The 17,963-nt window shown below is 41.5% G+C and overlaps 1 protein-coding gene across 1 annotated transcript in view; it reads left to right on the top strand.

Moving 5' to 3' along the window:
* GDAP2 (ganglioside induced differentiation associated protein 2) overlaps window positions 1-15,699 on the top strand; it is a 41,113-nt gene extending 25,414 nt beyond the window's left edge. The window contains exons 9-14 of the mRNA XM_080916399.1: window positions 127-203; window positions 759-835; window positions 3,731-3,870; window positions 5,623-5,677; window positions 10,803-10,946; window positions 14,554-15,699. Of these exons, the coding sequence (XP_080772525.1) occupies window positions 127-203; window positions 759-835; window positions 3,731-3,870; window positions 5,623-5,677; window positions 10,803-10,946; window positions 14,554-14,601 (541 nt within the window). The 3' untranslated portion in view covers window positions 14,602-15,699. The remainder of the gene's footprint in view (window positions 1-126; window positions 204-758; window positions 836-3,730; window positions 3,871-5,622; window positions 5,678-10,802; window positions 10,947-14,553) is intronic.
* Window positions 15,700-17,963: the final 2,264 nt, after the last annotated feature.

Genomic DNA, 17,963 nt, shown 5'->3' on the forward strand with positions numbered 1-17,963 from the left:
CTCTAACTCTTCATTGTAATGAAGCCTGAGTTCTTTATGGTCAAAAAGATATATTAAAAATGGTTTCCGTTTATAAAAGTAACTTCCCAATGTTTGCTATAATGGTTATGTCCGTTATTTATCTAGTTATAATCGCTGGTTATGCCAAGCAAGATCTGAAGACCTGTCTGATATTGCATCTCTGAAAGCTTTATACCAAACAGGTGAGCTTAGTGACCACTTATTCTTGCTAATTAAGGGTCTGACTCATTGTGCTGAGACCTGGCTTTCTCTAATTTTCTCTGTAAATAGTGTTTCGTGCTGCCGTCAGTCGGTTTTGGGCATCATGAGGACCTTAGACATACCGTATCAACCTCTAGTGTCCTCTTGAACTCTCAACAGTGCCTGGTTCACTTTTCTCTGGGGTGCTTTTTCTGGTAGGGTGTTTTCTGCTTTCAAGAGTCCTCCTCATTTGTCAGTACAAATCCCAAACTTCAGAGCACTCTCCAGGTCCCCACTTCCTCTACTGGGTTTTGTTTCAGGCATTCCTTGTTCATTTTCAGTTGAGAGGTTTGATTTCCTGGGTCACTAGTATTATTAAAGGTAGTGGTGAGTTTAAACAGAGTGTTTATCAAATCTCATAAGGAAAAAAAGAGTATTTTCCTAACAATAAAAGAAATATAGTGATACCACCTGAGAAGCTTGTGCGTCGCAGCCAGTACACAGTCAGATACATAAAAGTCCAGGACAGATCTGGTTCCTGATTGCATCTCTTGCAGGTGTCGATAACTGTGGCCGAACAGTGATGGTGGTGGTTGGAAGAAACATCCCTGTGACACTGATAGATATGGACAAGGTAAGGACAATGCTCGTTTGCAAATCAGGCGGGTGTGTAAGGGAAGGACAGTATTGAGCTTTGGCTAGGCTCTGCAGCACAGGTGAGGTGGATTATGGGTCTGTAGACCAGCACCCCTGAGAATCAGTGTGCATCATTTCTGGTAAGTGAGGGGTTGCTTGTCCTCTGTAGATACCAGGCAAAGATACCAGACGGCTCTGATACTACTCCAGAAACACGGCTATTCCATTTGGATGTGACATGACTGCCAAGCTTTTGGTTAGAATGTACTCTATGTATACAGGCTTGAGAGCTTCTTTGGGGAAAAAAAAAAGAAAGAAATTTTAACATTGAGTATCTACTTTAAAAGCATATACCAGAGGTGCAGTTTACTCAAAATAGCAAGGGAATGTAATTCTACCATTCCTTTATGTGGGGTCAGAAAATAGAAGTAGATGGTGTTAAAAGAGAAAGTAGTTGAAAGGAAGAACTTGTTCAAGCCGACTAGTAATACGTAGCGGCAATTCAGAATGCTAACTCCCGTCCTGAGAATTAGTGAGAACGTGTAAGTGTCAGCAGCAGAGATGAATGGAAACTGTAAAAGCTGGATCCATCATATTCCCGAGACGTTCAGATAATGCTCCCAAGAGGAGATGCAGCTGTGAGTCCTGTGACTGCTGATGGTGGGCTCCTCACCAAGGGACAGTTGAGCCCATGCACTAAACAGCCCCTCAGGCAACATCCTCGAGGCAGCACTAAGTGAGCTCAGCCCATTGTCACAGAAGAGAAGGGCATGAAACAGGGAGCCAACGGGCACACTGGGGTGCGTGGAATGGGCAGGGGGACTGGATCTGATACACTGGCTGCCTAAAATTACCAAAGAATAGATCAAAGACATTGTACTAAAATGTTTGTATACGTATATCGTCAATATCAGTACAGAATAACTGGAAAATGACTTGTGACTGACCTGACCCATGTGTATTAGCCACAATAAACGTAGCGCACTTAGAACTAAGAATACATGCAATTTTAAGCTAAAACAGTCATTCTGAAGCTGAGCAGTGCTTCTGGCTAAGCTTTGGAATTTTTTGGTCAGTAGTGTTTGGGAAATGCCAGTGACTTGTATCTTACAGGGTTTTTGTAGCAAAACGTTATAACTTAAATTTCCATTAGCTGATTGTGGCATACTCAAAAATGGAACATTCTGGAACCCTTAGAAAATATGGTGCTAAGGGTGCTGCAGATTAGCTCAGTACAGTGTTGATGTAGCCTCCATGGGGTCCTGGGTTCAGTCTCCAGTATGGGGGAGGGAGGGTTAAAGTGAGTACAATAGGAGAGATGTACCAATAGAAGTAAACGGCACATGTGTTTCAAAAATGGCTCCTTTAGCAGTTAAGAGTGGGTATCTCTCTTCCAGAGGACTGGAGTTTGGTTTGCAGCACCCACATTGGATGACACATAACTGCCTCTAACTCCATATGTTATGTAGGATTCTGATGCCACTGTGTGTGTGTTCCTATACATGTGTGTGTGTATGTGCGCGCGCACACACACACACACACACACACACACACACACGATTAAAAATAAAATAAATCTTTTTATAAGAAGGGTTTTCTTGTTTTGAGGAGCATTTGTCCTTCACGGCTTCTTCTTGTTGGCTAGCCCTATAAATAACAGTAGAATAACTCAGAGATAGAGAATTTGAAGCCAGCAGAATGTCCTAATTTGCTCAAGTGTGATAGTAAAAAACGGGCTGAAAAAACAAAGAGCTAGTCTGATAAGAGGAGCAGTAGGAATATTAGGGAAAACTTAGGCACAAAGAGGAAAGACTCTTCTGGTAAAAATTGCACCGTATGATTCTGCATGCAGCTATTTGAGTTTTTAATAGTCTGTGTGACATGCAGTCTTACCATCAGTACTATGGCTTATATCGATAAGAATATATAACCCCTGCATTTGATTTTGATGAGTACTGCAGCATTCCGGGGATTATGATATGTCGTTTTATATTTAAAAAATGAGACTTATTGTGAAGTTGAAGTCAGGTGAGATTAACAAAGCCACTGCTGGTAATGTCCTCCACTCCTACTGTGCCTGCAGTGTGGTCCTAATCCGTGTTAAAGCCAAGGCCTCTGCTGGGGAGGAACTGGAAACAGCCTGCTTGGTTAATCCTTTCACTTGGTGTCCTTTAGCTCCCTCTGTGCAGTTGTTTACAGCCAAACCACCGGACACATCAGCCCTGCTTGGGTTATATTTCTCCTTGTTTTTAGCGTCTCTTTTAAATTTCCTAAAATAGAATACATCCCTAGCCAAACAGGGTCATATTAGATTATCCTCCTGAGTTCTAGAAGCGTTACCCAGTGTGTTGCCAACTGCCCACAGAGCCCTCCACTTTGCCCATTCAGATAAGCTAAATGAAAAGTGCTGAGAAAATGAGCTTCCCTGAGAGCAGGGAAGGAACCGCCGGACACCGTGTGCACTCAGTGACTTGCCTGAGTCTGTCTGATCTGGAGGGAATGCAAACAGAAACTTCAAGAATTAGAGATTTTATTAAAATCATAAGAAGTATTAAATCTTAGTTCTAAATGTTTTTTTGACATCATTGTTCTAGTTAGGAGAAGCCTGGTAGTTGATCTAAGAGCTCTTCCTGGTATCTGAAGAGGTATTATTGCAGAGGCCAGAGATGAATTATCCTTTCTTAGAGTACAACAGAAAAGGTCTGGGCCACAGCCTTTGGGAGTCACTAAATGCTGGGATTCACTTTCTGAGAGAGCTTAGTCTCACCAACCTGCCTTCCTGACTATAACTCCTGGAAGTTGTAGATTAGATTAGTTTTAGGGAAAGAGTTCCCTGTCTCGGCCTCTGCAGAGTGAACATGTCTGTGAAAATGTTTTTTATTCTCTCTCTTAGGCCCTCTTGTATTTTATCCATGTAATGGATCACATCGCTGTGAAGGAATATGTCCTGGTGTATTTTCACACACTGACCAGTGAATACAACCACCTGGACTCCGACTTCCTGAAGAAACTCTACGATGTAGTTGACATCAAGTTAGTCATTTTTGGAAATTTTTAATGGGTTGTTGCCTCTGTATTTTTAACACTAAGCAGTAGCAGACATTTGTAAATTTTTTGAAAGAATATTCCATGTGGCAAAGATTTTTATCATAGACATTAGATATTTTAATTATAGGAGGCCCTAGTTTTGCAGTAAACTAAACTCATTTGTAACATTCTCACTTTGACCTCTTTGGAAGAGGTTTGGTAATGTCTGGTATTTGTGTATAAAATAATGAAAGTACAGCCTTGGTTGCTATAGTGTGTTAATACAGTACATACCAGACTATACATACAAACATTATTTAACTTGATCCAGTCGCCAGTGAGTCTGTTAGGAGAGATTCTAGAAGGAGGTTCAAGGAAACTTATTCCTGTGGTTAGAAATAGAAACTGAACATAAACTCACGGGCAAAGGTTTTCAATGGAACAAGAGGAGAAGCAAGAGGGAAGAAGACTGGTTTTAGTTTAGGGACTCCGCTGTCCAACGACAGAAAGACTGACAGAAAATAAAGCAGGCATTTATGGGGTTCATGGTGGGGATTTGAGGCTAATTAGTCATGAAGACAAAACTTTTTAAAAAATTTTTTAAAAATCTTCCTGTGGTTTAGTGACTTTCCCATGTAAGATAAGACCATGAGTCTTTGTCTCTGAAGATTTACCTGTACCTAGAGAAGCTGTCCCTGTGTCAGGGGACTCGGGGCAGGCACATTCTGTACATGGTTAACAAGGATGACAAGGGAAGCTAGAAACTGTCTGTGACAGGCTTTATGGTACTGGAGCCTGTCCTTAGTCCTTATTTTTCCAAATAAAAAGATTATTCTATCTTCTTAGTTACTCTTTCATTTGTGACATCACAGTATTTTTATTAGGTAGGTTGAAAAGCCATTATATAGTTAGGGGATGGAGAAGGTAAATTACCATAAATTTCCATTGCCTTCCACCCACCATTAAATCTCATCTTAATTAGCAATACTGATGCTTTCATTATCTAACAGACACTTACTTAGTGTGCTTTAAAGTACTTTGTAATGAAGCTGTATACCTACTTCTGCTTCCAGCTAAAGCTTTAACTGACACAGCCCTCAGGTAGAATAATTCTCCTGCTAGTTCTCTGAATCCTATACAATTGACGTCTTATGACCCATTGGTGATGATTAAACTGCTGGGCAACAAAATCTTAAGATGTACCTCACAAAGCAGCATGGGGTAGTTGGCTAAGGCCCAGGTCAGGTTCTAGACATTTCCTCTTGGTCATCAGGTTATCAGGGTTAAGGTGGAGGCAGTGCTGGTACTGTTCTCAGACTAAGTACAAACTACAGAGCGTCATAGACTTTTCAGACCAGGCAGTAACTTGTAACTTGACTATATCTTTTACTTTCTGACCTTTACTATGATTTTAGTGATTTCAAGGTGACTTAATGGTACATATTTGAGCTCAGAGACTCCATCATGGTATAAGAATAATGCATGATTTTTTTTTAAGTATGATCCATTGTATTCTTCCTTGAGTAGCTCTGTCACAGTCAGAGGCAGCACTTAGTGCTTCCTTTAAAACGGGCAGTTTAAATAATGAAATGTTCGCTTAATTATTTTTGACATTTTGCTCCAAATTCAGTATAAGAACTCCTGCTGCTTTTAAGGTATTTTTCTCAGTGTGAATATATTTATATACTCAGTAAAAGTGTTGTCTGTGCTGATGAATAGTTCTTATTGTTACTTATGCTGACTCTTTGTTTTGATTAGATACAAGAGGAATTTGAAGGCTGTTTACTTCGTTCATCCAACATTCCGTTCGAAGGTACGATGTTAGTGTTTTTAGTGAGTCCTGAACTTACATGCACGTCATGCTCAGGATGCTGTAGCTGCAGATTGGTTTGCTGATATCATTGGCTGAGCTGTTGTTCCTCGTGTCTGCTGCTGCCTCTGGTATCCTTCTGAACAACCCTGTCAGTCACAGCTTCCCAGTCTTTACCTTCATTGAGCCATACTGTTAGCCTAGAAGCCACGCTCTTCCCTCTGCTTATGGCTGACCCTTACTTGTTTTTTACCTCTCAGTTCAATAATCGATTTATGTGGGTCTAAGTCCTTGTCATCTGATTTTATAGCCAGCAGATAGACCCTCCCACACTTTGTCATTTGCGATTTCTTAGGTTTCGACCACGGTGACAATTTCATTATAAGTATGCATTCAGTGTCCTGCCTTCGAGGTGAGCCTGTGAAGGCTTAACTGTAGCTATTTGGTTCACAACTATTTCTTTAGTACTGCTCCATCACCTTTCCTGCATCAAGAAATTGAGTCCTTTGGCCCTTATACCATTTAAAACTGTCATAGTTTCCTCTTCCTGCATCCATTCAAGGCCACACCCCACCTCTCCAGCCATTCTAATAAATGCCTACCGTAACTGATAGCCTCTTACTCTTTCGTCATGCCTGCCCATAAAGCTGAGGTGAGAGAACGTCTCTCTTTACTGCACAAAGCCTTAATGGCGAAACCATAGCACCTTATGAACTAACAGGCTTCACCGCCTTAGCTGTGCACCCGGATAAAGTGTCTCAGGAGGCTCTTCATTCTCCACAAGCCCCATCTTACTAGCTCCTCCTCCACAGATTGCCTTGCCTCCTCCTTACCAAAAGCATAAGACACAAGTAAGGAACTCTATACACCTCCCCGTCCCTACGTCATCTCATCACCTGCCACTGTGGCTTTCCTTTTCATACAAATGTGTTCCTTCCTAACCCAGGACAGTTAGTTTCTCCGCCTGTGTTCCAGTTCCCATAGTAGTAATAACCAATGGGGTTATTATTGTTCCTGCGTTATCTTTGCTTATAAAGAGTGCCATTCTCATTTTCAGACAAGGGGACTGTATTATGGAACATTCCAAACCTCTTTAAAGAAATTAGCTTCTCTGTCCCACTTGACTGGATTTAAAGCACTAACTTACTTTCCACCTTCCCTCCCTTTTCTCAGATTCATGTCACACCACACCCAGGATGAATAATCACCTCTTAAATGTGCTCCGCCTGTCATTTAATACTGTACACTTTCCTGTCTTCATGTTACCTGTCTTGGCTTACTTGAGGCTAACTTTGCCTGGTTGCTTTTCCTGCTCGTAGCTGCCCCTTCTCTGTTGTGTTCTGTGCAGGCTTCCTCTGCTAATCCTTTGAGCCTTAGTGTTCCCAAGTCCCCCTGCTCACTGTTCATTCTGTACTTTATTCATCCCCATGTCTGTCAGCCCTTCAAGACACATGCAGGGCTTCACACTGTGTTTGGGGCAGTCATCAGCCTAACGTTTAGAAGCAGGGTTTCATGGGGCCTAGGTTCTAATCTCTGTTCTACCAGTCTCATTTGCTATCTCAGGTAAATGGTATTATCCTTTATACTATAGTATAGTGCCTCCCTCACAGTGCGTTCAGAAAGAATACTTTCTGAGTGGGAGATAAAATGTAGACGTCATAAAACCATCACTGTTCTGCCTCCCATACTGCTTACATCATTGTCAAACCACCCCACCCAGCATGGTATTCAGTTATTGCTTGTTGTTAACTTACTTTTTCTTTACTGATGTTTACTGGTAAAATACAGGCTAACAAAACTTAAGGAGAATATTTGGGTGCAACATGTGAACTGTATCTTCTTGGCTTATGTTCTATATGTATTCTTGGCTTTGCATTTTTTCATAATTGGTTGAAAAGAAATCTCTAGCATTCACAGAAACACCTGAATTATTCTTTCCAAAAACTGTTAATTTTCTTTAGTTCCTTATTGTAGTAGATACTAAATAGCTAAAGTGAACCTTAAGGTATATTTTTGTAGCTGACACTATAAACAATTGAGAATTTCAAGTTAAGCCATATAAAACTAAAATGGAGGAGAGGAAGAGCAATGAGTCTGGGCCTTCCCAAACAGGGACCTTTAACTGACTTTCCACTTCTGCTTTGAATAATTTTCTCCTGCCGACACCTGTGGAATATTAAAGGAGAACACGATGAGAGACGGGCAGGTTGTGCTTCTCTTCTGCACATGGTACGCTCAAGGTCTGCCTATGTTTCCCAGGGCTGCCTGCTCCCCCTTCTCCATCAGCACCCCACCATGTCAGTACAGTATAGCTCCATTAAGAGTTCCATCAAACAACTGGATAACAACAGAGGCCTTAAAAAAAAAAAAAATCAAGCAAATGTAACTTCATTTTATAGATGGAGAAACTGAGGCACAGAAAGAAGAGAGGCTTATGAAGGAATAATGTTAAAGTAAGCCACTGGGTAATTCTTTGAGCAATCACTGAGCTCCACCCAGAAAGACACTGGATACCCGACTGTGCATATGACATGGTTCTTTACACCTCGCTCTCAGACTAGAGCATCAGCTGATACAATCCAGAATGTTCACAGTTATGCAGGAGGATGAAGGAACAAGGTGCAGTTGGACTACTTAGAAGGAATGTCCTTTTGCAGCCTTGGATGGAAGTGGGCCAAAAAAATCTTCAGTTAGGACTACAGCTAAAGATTTGAGGATAACGATGTCAGAGCTGAAGTAGGACATGTAAAAGGATTTGATGCATAATTTCCTACATAGCATCTTAGCTCCACAAATTTGTGTCTTTTCCATGTAGCTAAACTACTTGCATGGAATAGATATTTCCTTCGGGGCAGTCAATGCATGTAGTAAGTTTGCCTTAGGTAGTTTTATTTTGTTCTGTTTTTAATTTAGCTACTTTTCTAGCACCTAGGCCTTCAGAAGAGTTAACACACAGTTACTGTGTCACTGATGGTCTAGTAAAGTGCTTCCTGCATAGCAGACAGTGATGTGGGTTTAATTCCTGTAACTACCAAAGTTTACCAGCTATGTCTGTGATGAGTTTTCAAGCTGGTAACTGGAAATTTTTCCTAATCTAGTTTGTAGACATTCTTTTTAAGAAAGGGTATGTGATAATATATATTTAAACACGTTGATTTTGATATGTAATTCCTTCACTGTTCAAATTGCTTGATTTTAATTTTGCATAGCATCTCCCCTACTCCCTATCAACCTTTCCCAATAAACTTAAAACATGGTAGGAAACAGAATCCAGATGGTACTATAGAAATTTGGGGCTGTGTATTAGCCATCAGTCACATAGCTGACATAAATAGTGGCCCAGGCTACAAAGGCCATCATAAAATAGGCCTTAATGTTCTTCCATCCTCTAACCAGTGCTTGGAACACAACTGTACGCTCTCACCCTAGGACTGTCTTCAAGGGGCTAGAGAGGTTGCAGAAACGGATGTAACTGAGGAATACTGTGAGTGGGACTAACTCTCAGATCTCTGAATGGAGATATAAACAGGAAAAGAAGAGTCCACAGAAGGGACAGCCTAGGACAGTGTGTGAGGAACTGGAGCTGACACTGTCTCCATCTGGAAGCTAGAAGAGGATTTACATGATAACCTAGTTCCGTGCTGTCTCTCACACCTCTTATCTTATAGTCAGTGTGAAGGAAGTGTGTCAGAAGAGGAACTTGAGAGATGTCAGAGGTTTGGGAGAAGGGCTGAAGAATGTGAGAGTGTATCAAAGAGAAATTAATAAATGGTGCATGAGTGGGAATAGGCCACCCAAAACGGCTGGGATCCACCCAGGATTTGAATACCATCTTTTGGAAGTGGGGATAGCAACATGACAGCTACCTCAGTGGATGGTCGTGTAAGCTGTTGTAAGAGTCCAGCCAGGTAAACAGTACATAAGGTGTGGCTATCACCCACCTTTGCATCAGAAATACCACCAGCTACCAGAAATTTTGTTTCTTCTGCTCTGACAAAACCTTGCACAATATTTTGTGAAGTGACTTAAACAAAGGTGAGATACAGTGGCTGTCTGCCTTTAAAACATTCAAAGCAGGTAAAGTAAAAGTGGTGACTTCCATTCTCATACATGTGTGGAGTGCACGTACACCATATTCAGTCCCCATCATTTTTAGCCTTCCTCTCCCATCCCCATGGCCTCTCTTCTTCCCAGATAGCCACATTCTACCCTGATGTCTTTCTTTTGCCTTCTATATATGGATTCTACATAAGGGAGAAAACATGTAATGGTGAATTTTTGGTCTGGCTTATTTTCCTTACATCATAATCTCCATTTTCATCCATTTTCTGTAAATGAGAAAGAATCTCAATCTTCTTTATAGCCAGAGACCATTGTATATGTGTACACACGCACAACACACACGCACATACACTGATTGACTTCAACAGAAACATATGGCAGTTATCAAGTGAAAATACCTTAGTTCTTAGTTTCAAATTTTTGGAAACAAACAAAACCGACTTTACAATCTATTGACCTGCTGTACCAAAACATTCATCATTGTGTCAAATAATGCAGAAGCCTTTTGCTCAGACAATATATTTTGATCATACTCTTCTCCTCTACCTCTTCCCAGATCATCTCTATCTGCCCAACTTTATGCTCTTGTCTTCCTCCTCCTTTCCCTCCCTCCCCTTCTCTGACATAAAAAATTAAAGCAAACAACAAAAAAATAACAAAACAAAAAGTGCACAAAAGCCACGGAGTCCATTTTGTGTTGGACAATTGCTCCTGGGCATGGGCCCTGCCCTGGAGTGTTAGGCACCCAGTGACCTCCATTTTCCCTTTCCCAGCAGGTATGAAGTGGGCACAGCCTCAGTCAACAGTCAGCAGCATGTGTCAGCATGCTGTACAGATAGACGTGAATCTGCACTACTGAGACATGTCCTGAAACAGCCTCCTCGTCCTAGCCCAAACGATGTCGTAGTTCCTTGTGATCTATGAAACTATTGTGCTATAAATAATGAACTAATGAACTATAAACTGTACTTAAAAAAAAACAAACTTGTTACTGTAAAATTTAAAAATTGTTTCCATTCTTAATAATGGCTACTGGCTTAAATTATTTTTCTCTCCTATTAATCAGGTCTCAACATGGTTTTTCACCACCTTTTCTGTCTCAGGATTGAAGGACAAGATCCACCACGTAGACAGCCTGCAGCAGCTCTTTTCTGCCATTTCACCAGAGCAGATAGACTTTCCTCCTTTTGTCCTTGAATATGATGCCAGGGTAAGTGCCGCCCTCCTTTGCCTGGCGTAGTGTGTGGGTGTGTCACAGCAGTGGGTGTGTCACCAGCAGGTGTGACCATGTGGGTGTGCCGCAGATTGGCAGGTGTGAGCATGTGAGTGTGTTACCTGCTACATGCATTCCAAGGAGGCCGCTTCGCAGAGCCTTCGTCTCATTGCTTGTAGCTACACTCCTGTGTGTTTGGTGTTCTGAGGCAACAGATGCCACACAACAGACACCATGAGCATATGACTTTGTAGGCATGCTGCAGAGCGACGGCCGTGAGCTTTGTAGTAATCGTTTAGCATGTTTCCACAGTAACCAGAGGAAAAGTCCTTGTCCAGGGAGGGTTTTTCCCAAATCAACATTTTAGCAAAATAAAAACCTTCCCAGTCATGAATTTAAGCTGGTCCTTAGTCATGTGGAATAGTTCCTGTCCAACCGAAGGCTTTTCTTAAGATTGGAGACTTCTTAACTCTATCGACAGCCAGACTGGCTAGAGCCCATTTGCAGCGTTGACATTAAGTTGGTACCCTCTGCCCTGTTACAAGCTGCATTTTTTTAAGGCTTTGGTGATGTTTTTAATGTATCTACCATGTTAGTGGTGTTATTTACAGGTCCATTCATAGATCTGTGCTTAAGTATTAATCTCTTGGCTTGAACTTCATTGCAGTTATTTTGTGTGTGTTCACAGTGTCACCTTTATAACACTGTTTTTAATTGAGACTCTTTGCAATAGTTAATCAAGCACCTTGTCCACCTGCTGCTGCTTCCATATCTTTGGGCACGACACACTGAGCTTTAAGTATTCTCCCCTAATTAGTGTGCAACATGCACAATTCTGTCTAAGGTTTCTCCATCTTCAGCGATGACTTCTTGTTCCCCTATATGGAGAGCAAAGTATTTAATGTGTCCTAATAGCTAATAAAATTTCACATTTGGCTGTTGTACAGAAAGGATTTGGAGCAACTGGACCATAGAACAGAGACTGTTCAGTATGTGGGATGGGAGGAAGCTTCATCCCTCTGCATTTACTTGAATATGCTGAAGCAAGAACTGACCCCTTATTTGCCTTTGAACTCTGCCTGCCATGCTTGAATTAATAGCAGGAAATGAAGCAGGCACCAAAGGACATTTGATACCCAGAATTGAATGACATTTCAAAGCTACTATCTAAATGTGTCATTTTTCTCTACAAATGCAGAGGTTACTCCACCAGACTCACTTGCTTTGGCCTGTGCGTTTTCAGCTTTCTGTTTTGAATATCACAAAGAACACACTGACAGGATCAGTGGAAAGGAAGTATAACTTCTAAACTAACCGCCAAACTCACTAAACCGCCTCTCTCCCCCTACGCTAGAGCTTCCTAGAATGCTGATGCTATGCCCTCTGTCTCTGAAGACAGAAGACAGGAATAAAATGAGGAGCTGAGGTATGAGGAGAGGGTGTTCAGGGACAGGCAGAGGGCATGTCATGACATACGCAGTGCACGGTAGTCAGTGAGGAGTGTTCTGCAAGGGAGAGCTGCCACTACCTCCCAGTGAGAGAGACCAGTGAGGGAAGAGCAGAGAGCATGATGAAGAGAGAGGCAAGTCTACCGAAAGGATTCAGCCTCAGCTGAGACCAGAGAGCAGCCATGCTGCTGAGGGCGGCTAGGGTTTGATGAGAGGAGCTGTGATATTTGGACACTAGGTAGTTGAGGGAGATGAAGCAGAAAGCAAGTGCTTTTTGGTGGCTGGTGTTTCCATTACCCCAGAGAAGCAATGCCAGGGGAAGTCTGAGGAACTCGGGAAAGGTTCAGGTAGCATGTTTGTGACACAGTAGTTTATGGGATGTGTAACTGGTACCAGGAGGTGGGTAGACACTGATTTGTATGGAAAATGACACAGTAGTACTAAGGTGCCATATGTTATGCTAAGTTGTGTCTTACACTTGATAGCACAAAATTGGTTCTTTATTTGGTAAAGGACCGAATTGGTGTTGATTGGTTTCAAAGTACAGTGGACTTGAAAAAACAGTTTCTAAGGCTGGTCGTTTAAAAAGCCAACAGTTTCTTTGAAAGGTAATTGATAGGTGATTTTTATCTAGATGAAAATAATACCAAGGCATCCTCCAGAGATGAGCAAGTCAAGCACTCTTATAAATAAAATCTGAGTATGCCATCTGAGGATTCGTTAAATTGCTGTTTGTTTCCAGAAATAGAGAAACTAGTCGATGGCTCAGCAGTCTCCCATCGAGTGTGAGGTGAACATAGGAAGCTCTGTTTCATGCTACTGCGTATCAGACATGTGCCTCTTAGTTTGCCACAAAAATCTTTGGAAGAGAGCATAGGAAAATGATGAGCTCTTGCAGCAGTGAGGGAGTTCCTCTGGTGTTCAGAATAGATTCCTCTTTGGGGATATGTTTCTCAGGACATTCATTCTGCATACTAAAAACACAGAACTGACTGCTTAGATAACAGATTATGATAGACATGCTAAAATGAAAAATATGTACTCCCCCTAAGTTTCCAGAAATGTAGCCAATTCTGAGGTATGTTTCTACATTTCCCCCAATACCTGCTCAGCTTTGTCTATCATCGGAAAGTCTCCTTAGCTGTCCTTTTGGATTTCTGGTTGTGACGCCAGGGTCTGCTCCTGCTCAGAGCATGTGCTCAGAACAGCTGAGCTTCCAGCTCATTTCGGCTCTGATAACAGTAATTGCCCACTAGGCTAAAGACCAGATCTAGTCAGGTCTCTGAAACTGTAAGGTAAATGCCGTGGAAGTCTCCTTCCTTCTTCCTTCTCACTCCGGCTGTTGCCGTATGTTAAAGGTAAGCAAGTTCTGTTTGTGGTTTACTGAAAAACAAGTTCTTTGCCAAAGAAATACTTTTCCTAAAAAATGAGACTCCGGTCTTACATCTCATAAATCTAATCTAGGGCCCTCCTATCATAAAGTTAACTGCCTTGTTTTTACCACGATTATCCAAAGCAGAGGCCAAAGAATTTCTCCGTACACTAGTTTTGTTGCTTTCTACACTTGGCATTAAGTTTCTGGCATTTAATCTGCATCTTGACGTGGAGCTAAGTGGCCTGAGAACTGTAATTGTTACAAGTCTTGCCACTTGGGTGTGTCATAAAGATGCCTGCTGCCAAACAGCGACAGCCACTAAATCCTTGAGAAAAAACATTTATTGTGCCATAACTAAACCTAAGATTCAGCAATGGGAAGTGTCAAGTGTCAAGATAGATGTGTCTTTAAATTTGGGCTTAGCCAGGTATTTGTGAGGTACTTTAGTTGAACTATACGTGCCCTTCATTTTACTTATCAGTAAGATAAGAATGTGACCTGTTTCCTGGTATCATGGGATGACTTAAAGGGACAATGGGGACAGTGAAGACAAGGAGCCTATAACTAGTCCAGCACCTTGGGTGTTCAGTAGGTGGCATTGTTATGAAAGCACATTGCCATTCTTGTGGCTCCTCCTCCTTTCCACCAGCTCTGACTCACCTACTAGCTGCAGACAGGCCAGCCATTTCAAATGCGCCTTTCCACTGACTAGAAGCCCCTTTCTTTGTCACACCTGTCAGTTCATGTTGTTACTTATGTTCTCACGTTTTTCTCTCCACAGGAAAATGGGCCTTATTTTGCATCTCATCCTCCGTCACCAGATTTGTGACCTGCCACCTTCCCAAGTGCTTCTTGGTCACAGGGTTCCATTTCACCACAGCTCGCCACCTATTGGAGTGATGTTCATTTTTGCTGTACAGATCCAGAGAGCTTTTGTCCCCACCTCTCTGGTATTTTTTTATTGACTATATATTTTCTGGCACATAAACAATCTGAAACTGGTAGGCCATTCTGAACTGCATACATTTTAAATTTGTATATTTGTATTAAATGGAAATGCTCATTTTTAGAGCATTAATAGAAACTGGGGATCAACTTTTAAGTGTCTTCAGTTTCCTGGAGGATGCTGGACTCTGTCACACAGGCCACCAACGATGCTCACACCATCTCTTACAGTGCAAGCTTCCAGACTCCGTTCCACAGGACGCCAACATTGTTCATAGCATCTCTTAAACAGTGCACGCTCCCTTTGTGTATTTAAGTGTTTCTCAAAATATATAGAACCAATGTACGTTGAACGGATGCATTGTTCCCTCAGATCCTGGCTTTAATACCATTTACATTTTATACAGATGATCTGATTATAATATAGAATTGCCCGTGACCGAGAATATTGAAATGTGTCTGACCAAAACTGTAAAAGTCTTCAACAAAACACAGAACTCACAAATTGTTGGCACAAGGTAAGGCTGAGCTTGAGTGCTTCTTGGATTATCTACTTTGCTCAGATTGACGCTGTTCTGATCTCAAAGTGTGGAGAACATGAAGACTATATCTTCAATTCTTTTCTATGATCATGTGACCGGTCTCTTTATCAAAAGAATGTTTGTGCTACCAGCACTCCTAAGTAAAGAACATTTCCCAGGACTCCATCCCTGACCATATTGCTGTCTTCTCAGAGTCATAAATGATTGTGTTGGTTCAGTATCACTTGAGTCGCCTCCATCATCAGTGTGGTGGACATATGTGGCAGTGCACAAACCCAGGGACCAGAAGATTCATTTCTCATAAGGCTCTGTGTGTGCCTTAATCAGTAAACTTTAGGATTACACAGCCTACCTCAGAGGTGACATAGTAGCATTTAGAAAGAACTTGGCTGGTCCAGGACACAGAGGATTGAGGGGGGTGGGGTAGAGTGTTCATTCAGTTCTCAGTGGGTTAATGGGAATAAATATGTATAAAGGAATTGTGAGAGGTGCTCTATGTTCTTTAGCACATTCTGAATGAATGACTGAGCTGGTGTTTGGGGTGGGTCCCAGAAGAAAAATATCCCACCCGTACCTCTGACCATTTCCTGCTTTGTACAGATTTTCTTTTGGCTCTCCTACAATGCTGCCATTTAACAAGAGACATCTGTTACCCATTTTAAAGATTTCTTCTTGAATTAAGGTCAAAGCATTATTGTTTCCATGTGGGTGTCTTTACAGTCTTTGTGGTGCCCACACCCTCCCACCTCCATCCTCTCGACTATCGTGCATGTTTGCAGTTCAGAGAAGAGAAAGTAAGAACTGAAAGACATGGTGGAGCAGCCCTTTCAGCCCTCCCAGGAACCCAGTCCTCTGCTGAAGCACTCTTCAGGAGAGGGAAAGAAGCATGCTTCCCTTCGTCCTCAAGAGGGAGCCCTCCCAAGTGATCATTTAAATCGTTTCATATAAACAAAAAGTGTTTCACATTTCTTGGGTATGTGTCCTTGTTAGATATCAAAGCCAGTGCTTTCTCTTTCCACCTCCATGGTAAGGACTTGCTAAAATGTTCTAGGTCATCAAGGCAACCAGTCAGATGTCAGGAGCAAACTTACTTCATTCATTATTCCTTTAACCCTCTCATCCTTACCATCCCTCCCCTAGAGCAATTTTTGTGTCATTTGATCTGAGGCAACGCTCACCAGAAGCAGCTATAGCGATGCACTGGCTCCACTAGTCCTGGACTTAGCTACCAAGAACTGACATCTGGCCTAAGCCATTGCAACTCTGTATAATAGAAACTGTAAGCTCCCTTGATATTTGAACAGAGAAGGATTTATATGAACAATGTCTGTGTATTTTTTCAGACAGACTCACACCCAGGCTGGCCCCAAACTTGTGACCCTCTGTCTCAACCTCTAGAGTACTTGGGTTATAAATATGTGTTACGATACCCAGATCTGTGCAAGTTGCAGTTTATTGTATGCAATATTTTTGAAAGAATATTCTTTTTCTATACCTATAAGAATCTTTATTTGCTGGTGTTCTAACCTGGTTGACACACTTGGAGTGTAAAGGTGGTGAAAGACAACATAGCAGTGTATGTAAGGATGACTAAAGAAAGATGAGGGCCAGTGCAGGGCTCTTCATAATTGTCCAAAGTGCCATGAATTGCTTCTTAGAGGAGAGACAATGTGGCCTTGGTATTGAAACAAGTGAGTAACATGTTGTGTGCCTGTGCTCTGTCAAAGGTCTGGAGATAGTCTGGAGAACACAAGAGGTTTTCAGGAATGTATCAGAGACTAATGGGGTGACTGGGTGGCCATCCCTAAGGCCTGGTGTTAACCCAGAGCACACAACAGGTCTCTGGTCCAATTAAACCTTGGTCATGCCAAGCGCTGGCTGAACTGCTAAAGGCACAACCTAGAAGTGACTAGCATATTAACTGACAGGCAAACAGGTAGGATTTGTAATGGAAGTACAATTGCTTTAGCACATACTTGTGCTTTTCTGACTCTGGATCAAGATTCTGGATCATTAAGTGACCTCTTGAGAGAGGTGGAGTGCACTAGATTGTCATGGCAAGTGGTTCATTGTTAAAGGTTTCTTTACAGTGTCTCTTGGGTTTCATTGTGAGAGGGTCTATTATTATATATTTGCTTTTTCAGAGGGATCCATTTGTAGTATTTTAAGAGCAATCAGGATTTTTATTTTTTATATCTAGAAAGCCCCAAGATCAAAGGAATATACATAAGAAAAATGGATATTGGTATTTGTTGGTTTGTTTGTTTTTTTTTGATTGATTAAATTTCTGAAAGTCTTAAAGGAATAAAGTATCCTTCCACAGAAGGGTAAGTATAAGCACACAAGCAAAAGAAAAAAAGTCTGCCTATGTCTTCCTGAGTTTTAATTGAAAAATATAACCATAGGACTGGGGTTATAACTCCATGGTAGAGCAGTCATGTAACACACCCAAGAACCTGGATTCTATCCCCAGCACCAGAAAAATAAATAAATATTGAGAGGTTAATGGTTTTATTTTTCCTTCATAACAGTTATCAAGAAAGTAACAGAATGTAGGATTCAACACAAGCTAAAAAGATCATTCTTCATAATATGTGTATAATAATTAGTTATAATTGATGGACATATAAATAGAAATTAGAATTTCAAAAATTGAATAAGAAAAAATATGGCTGTGGAACCCCTGCATTGTGGTATTAAAGAC

This window comes from Micromys minutus, assembly GCF_963924665.1.
Source record: "Micromys minutus genome assembly, chromosome: 4".
Classification (NCBI taxonomy): Eukaryota; Metazoa; Chordata; class Mammalia; order Rodentia; family Muridae; genus Micromys; species Micromys minutus.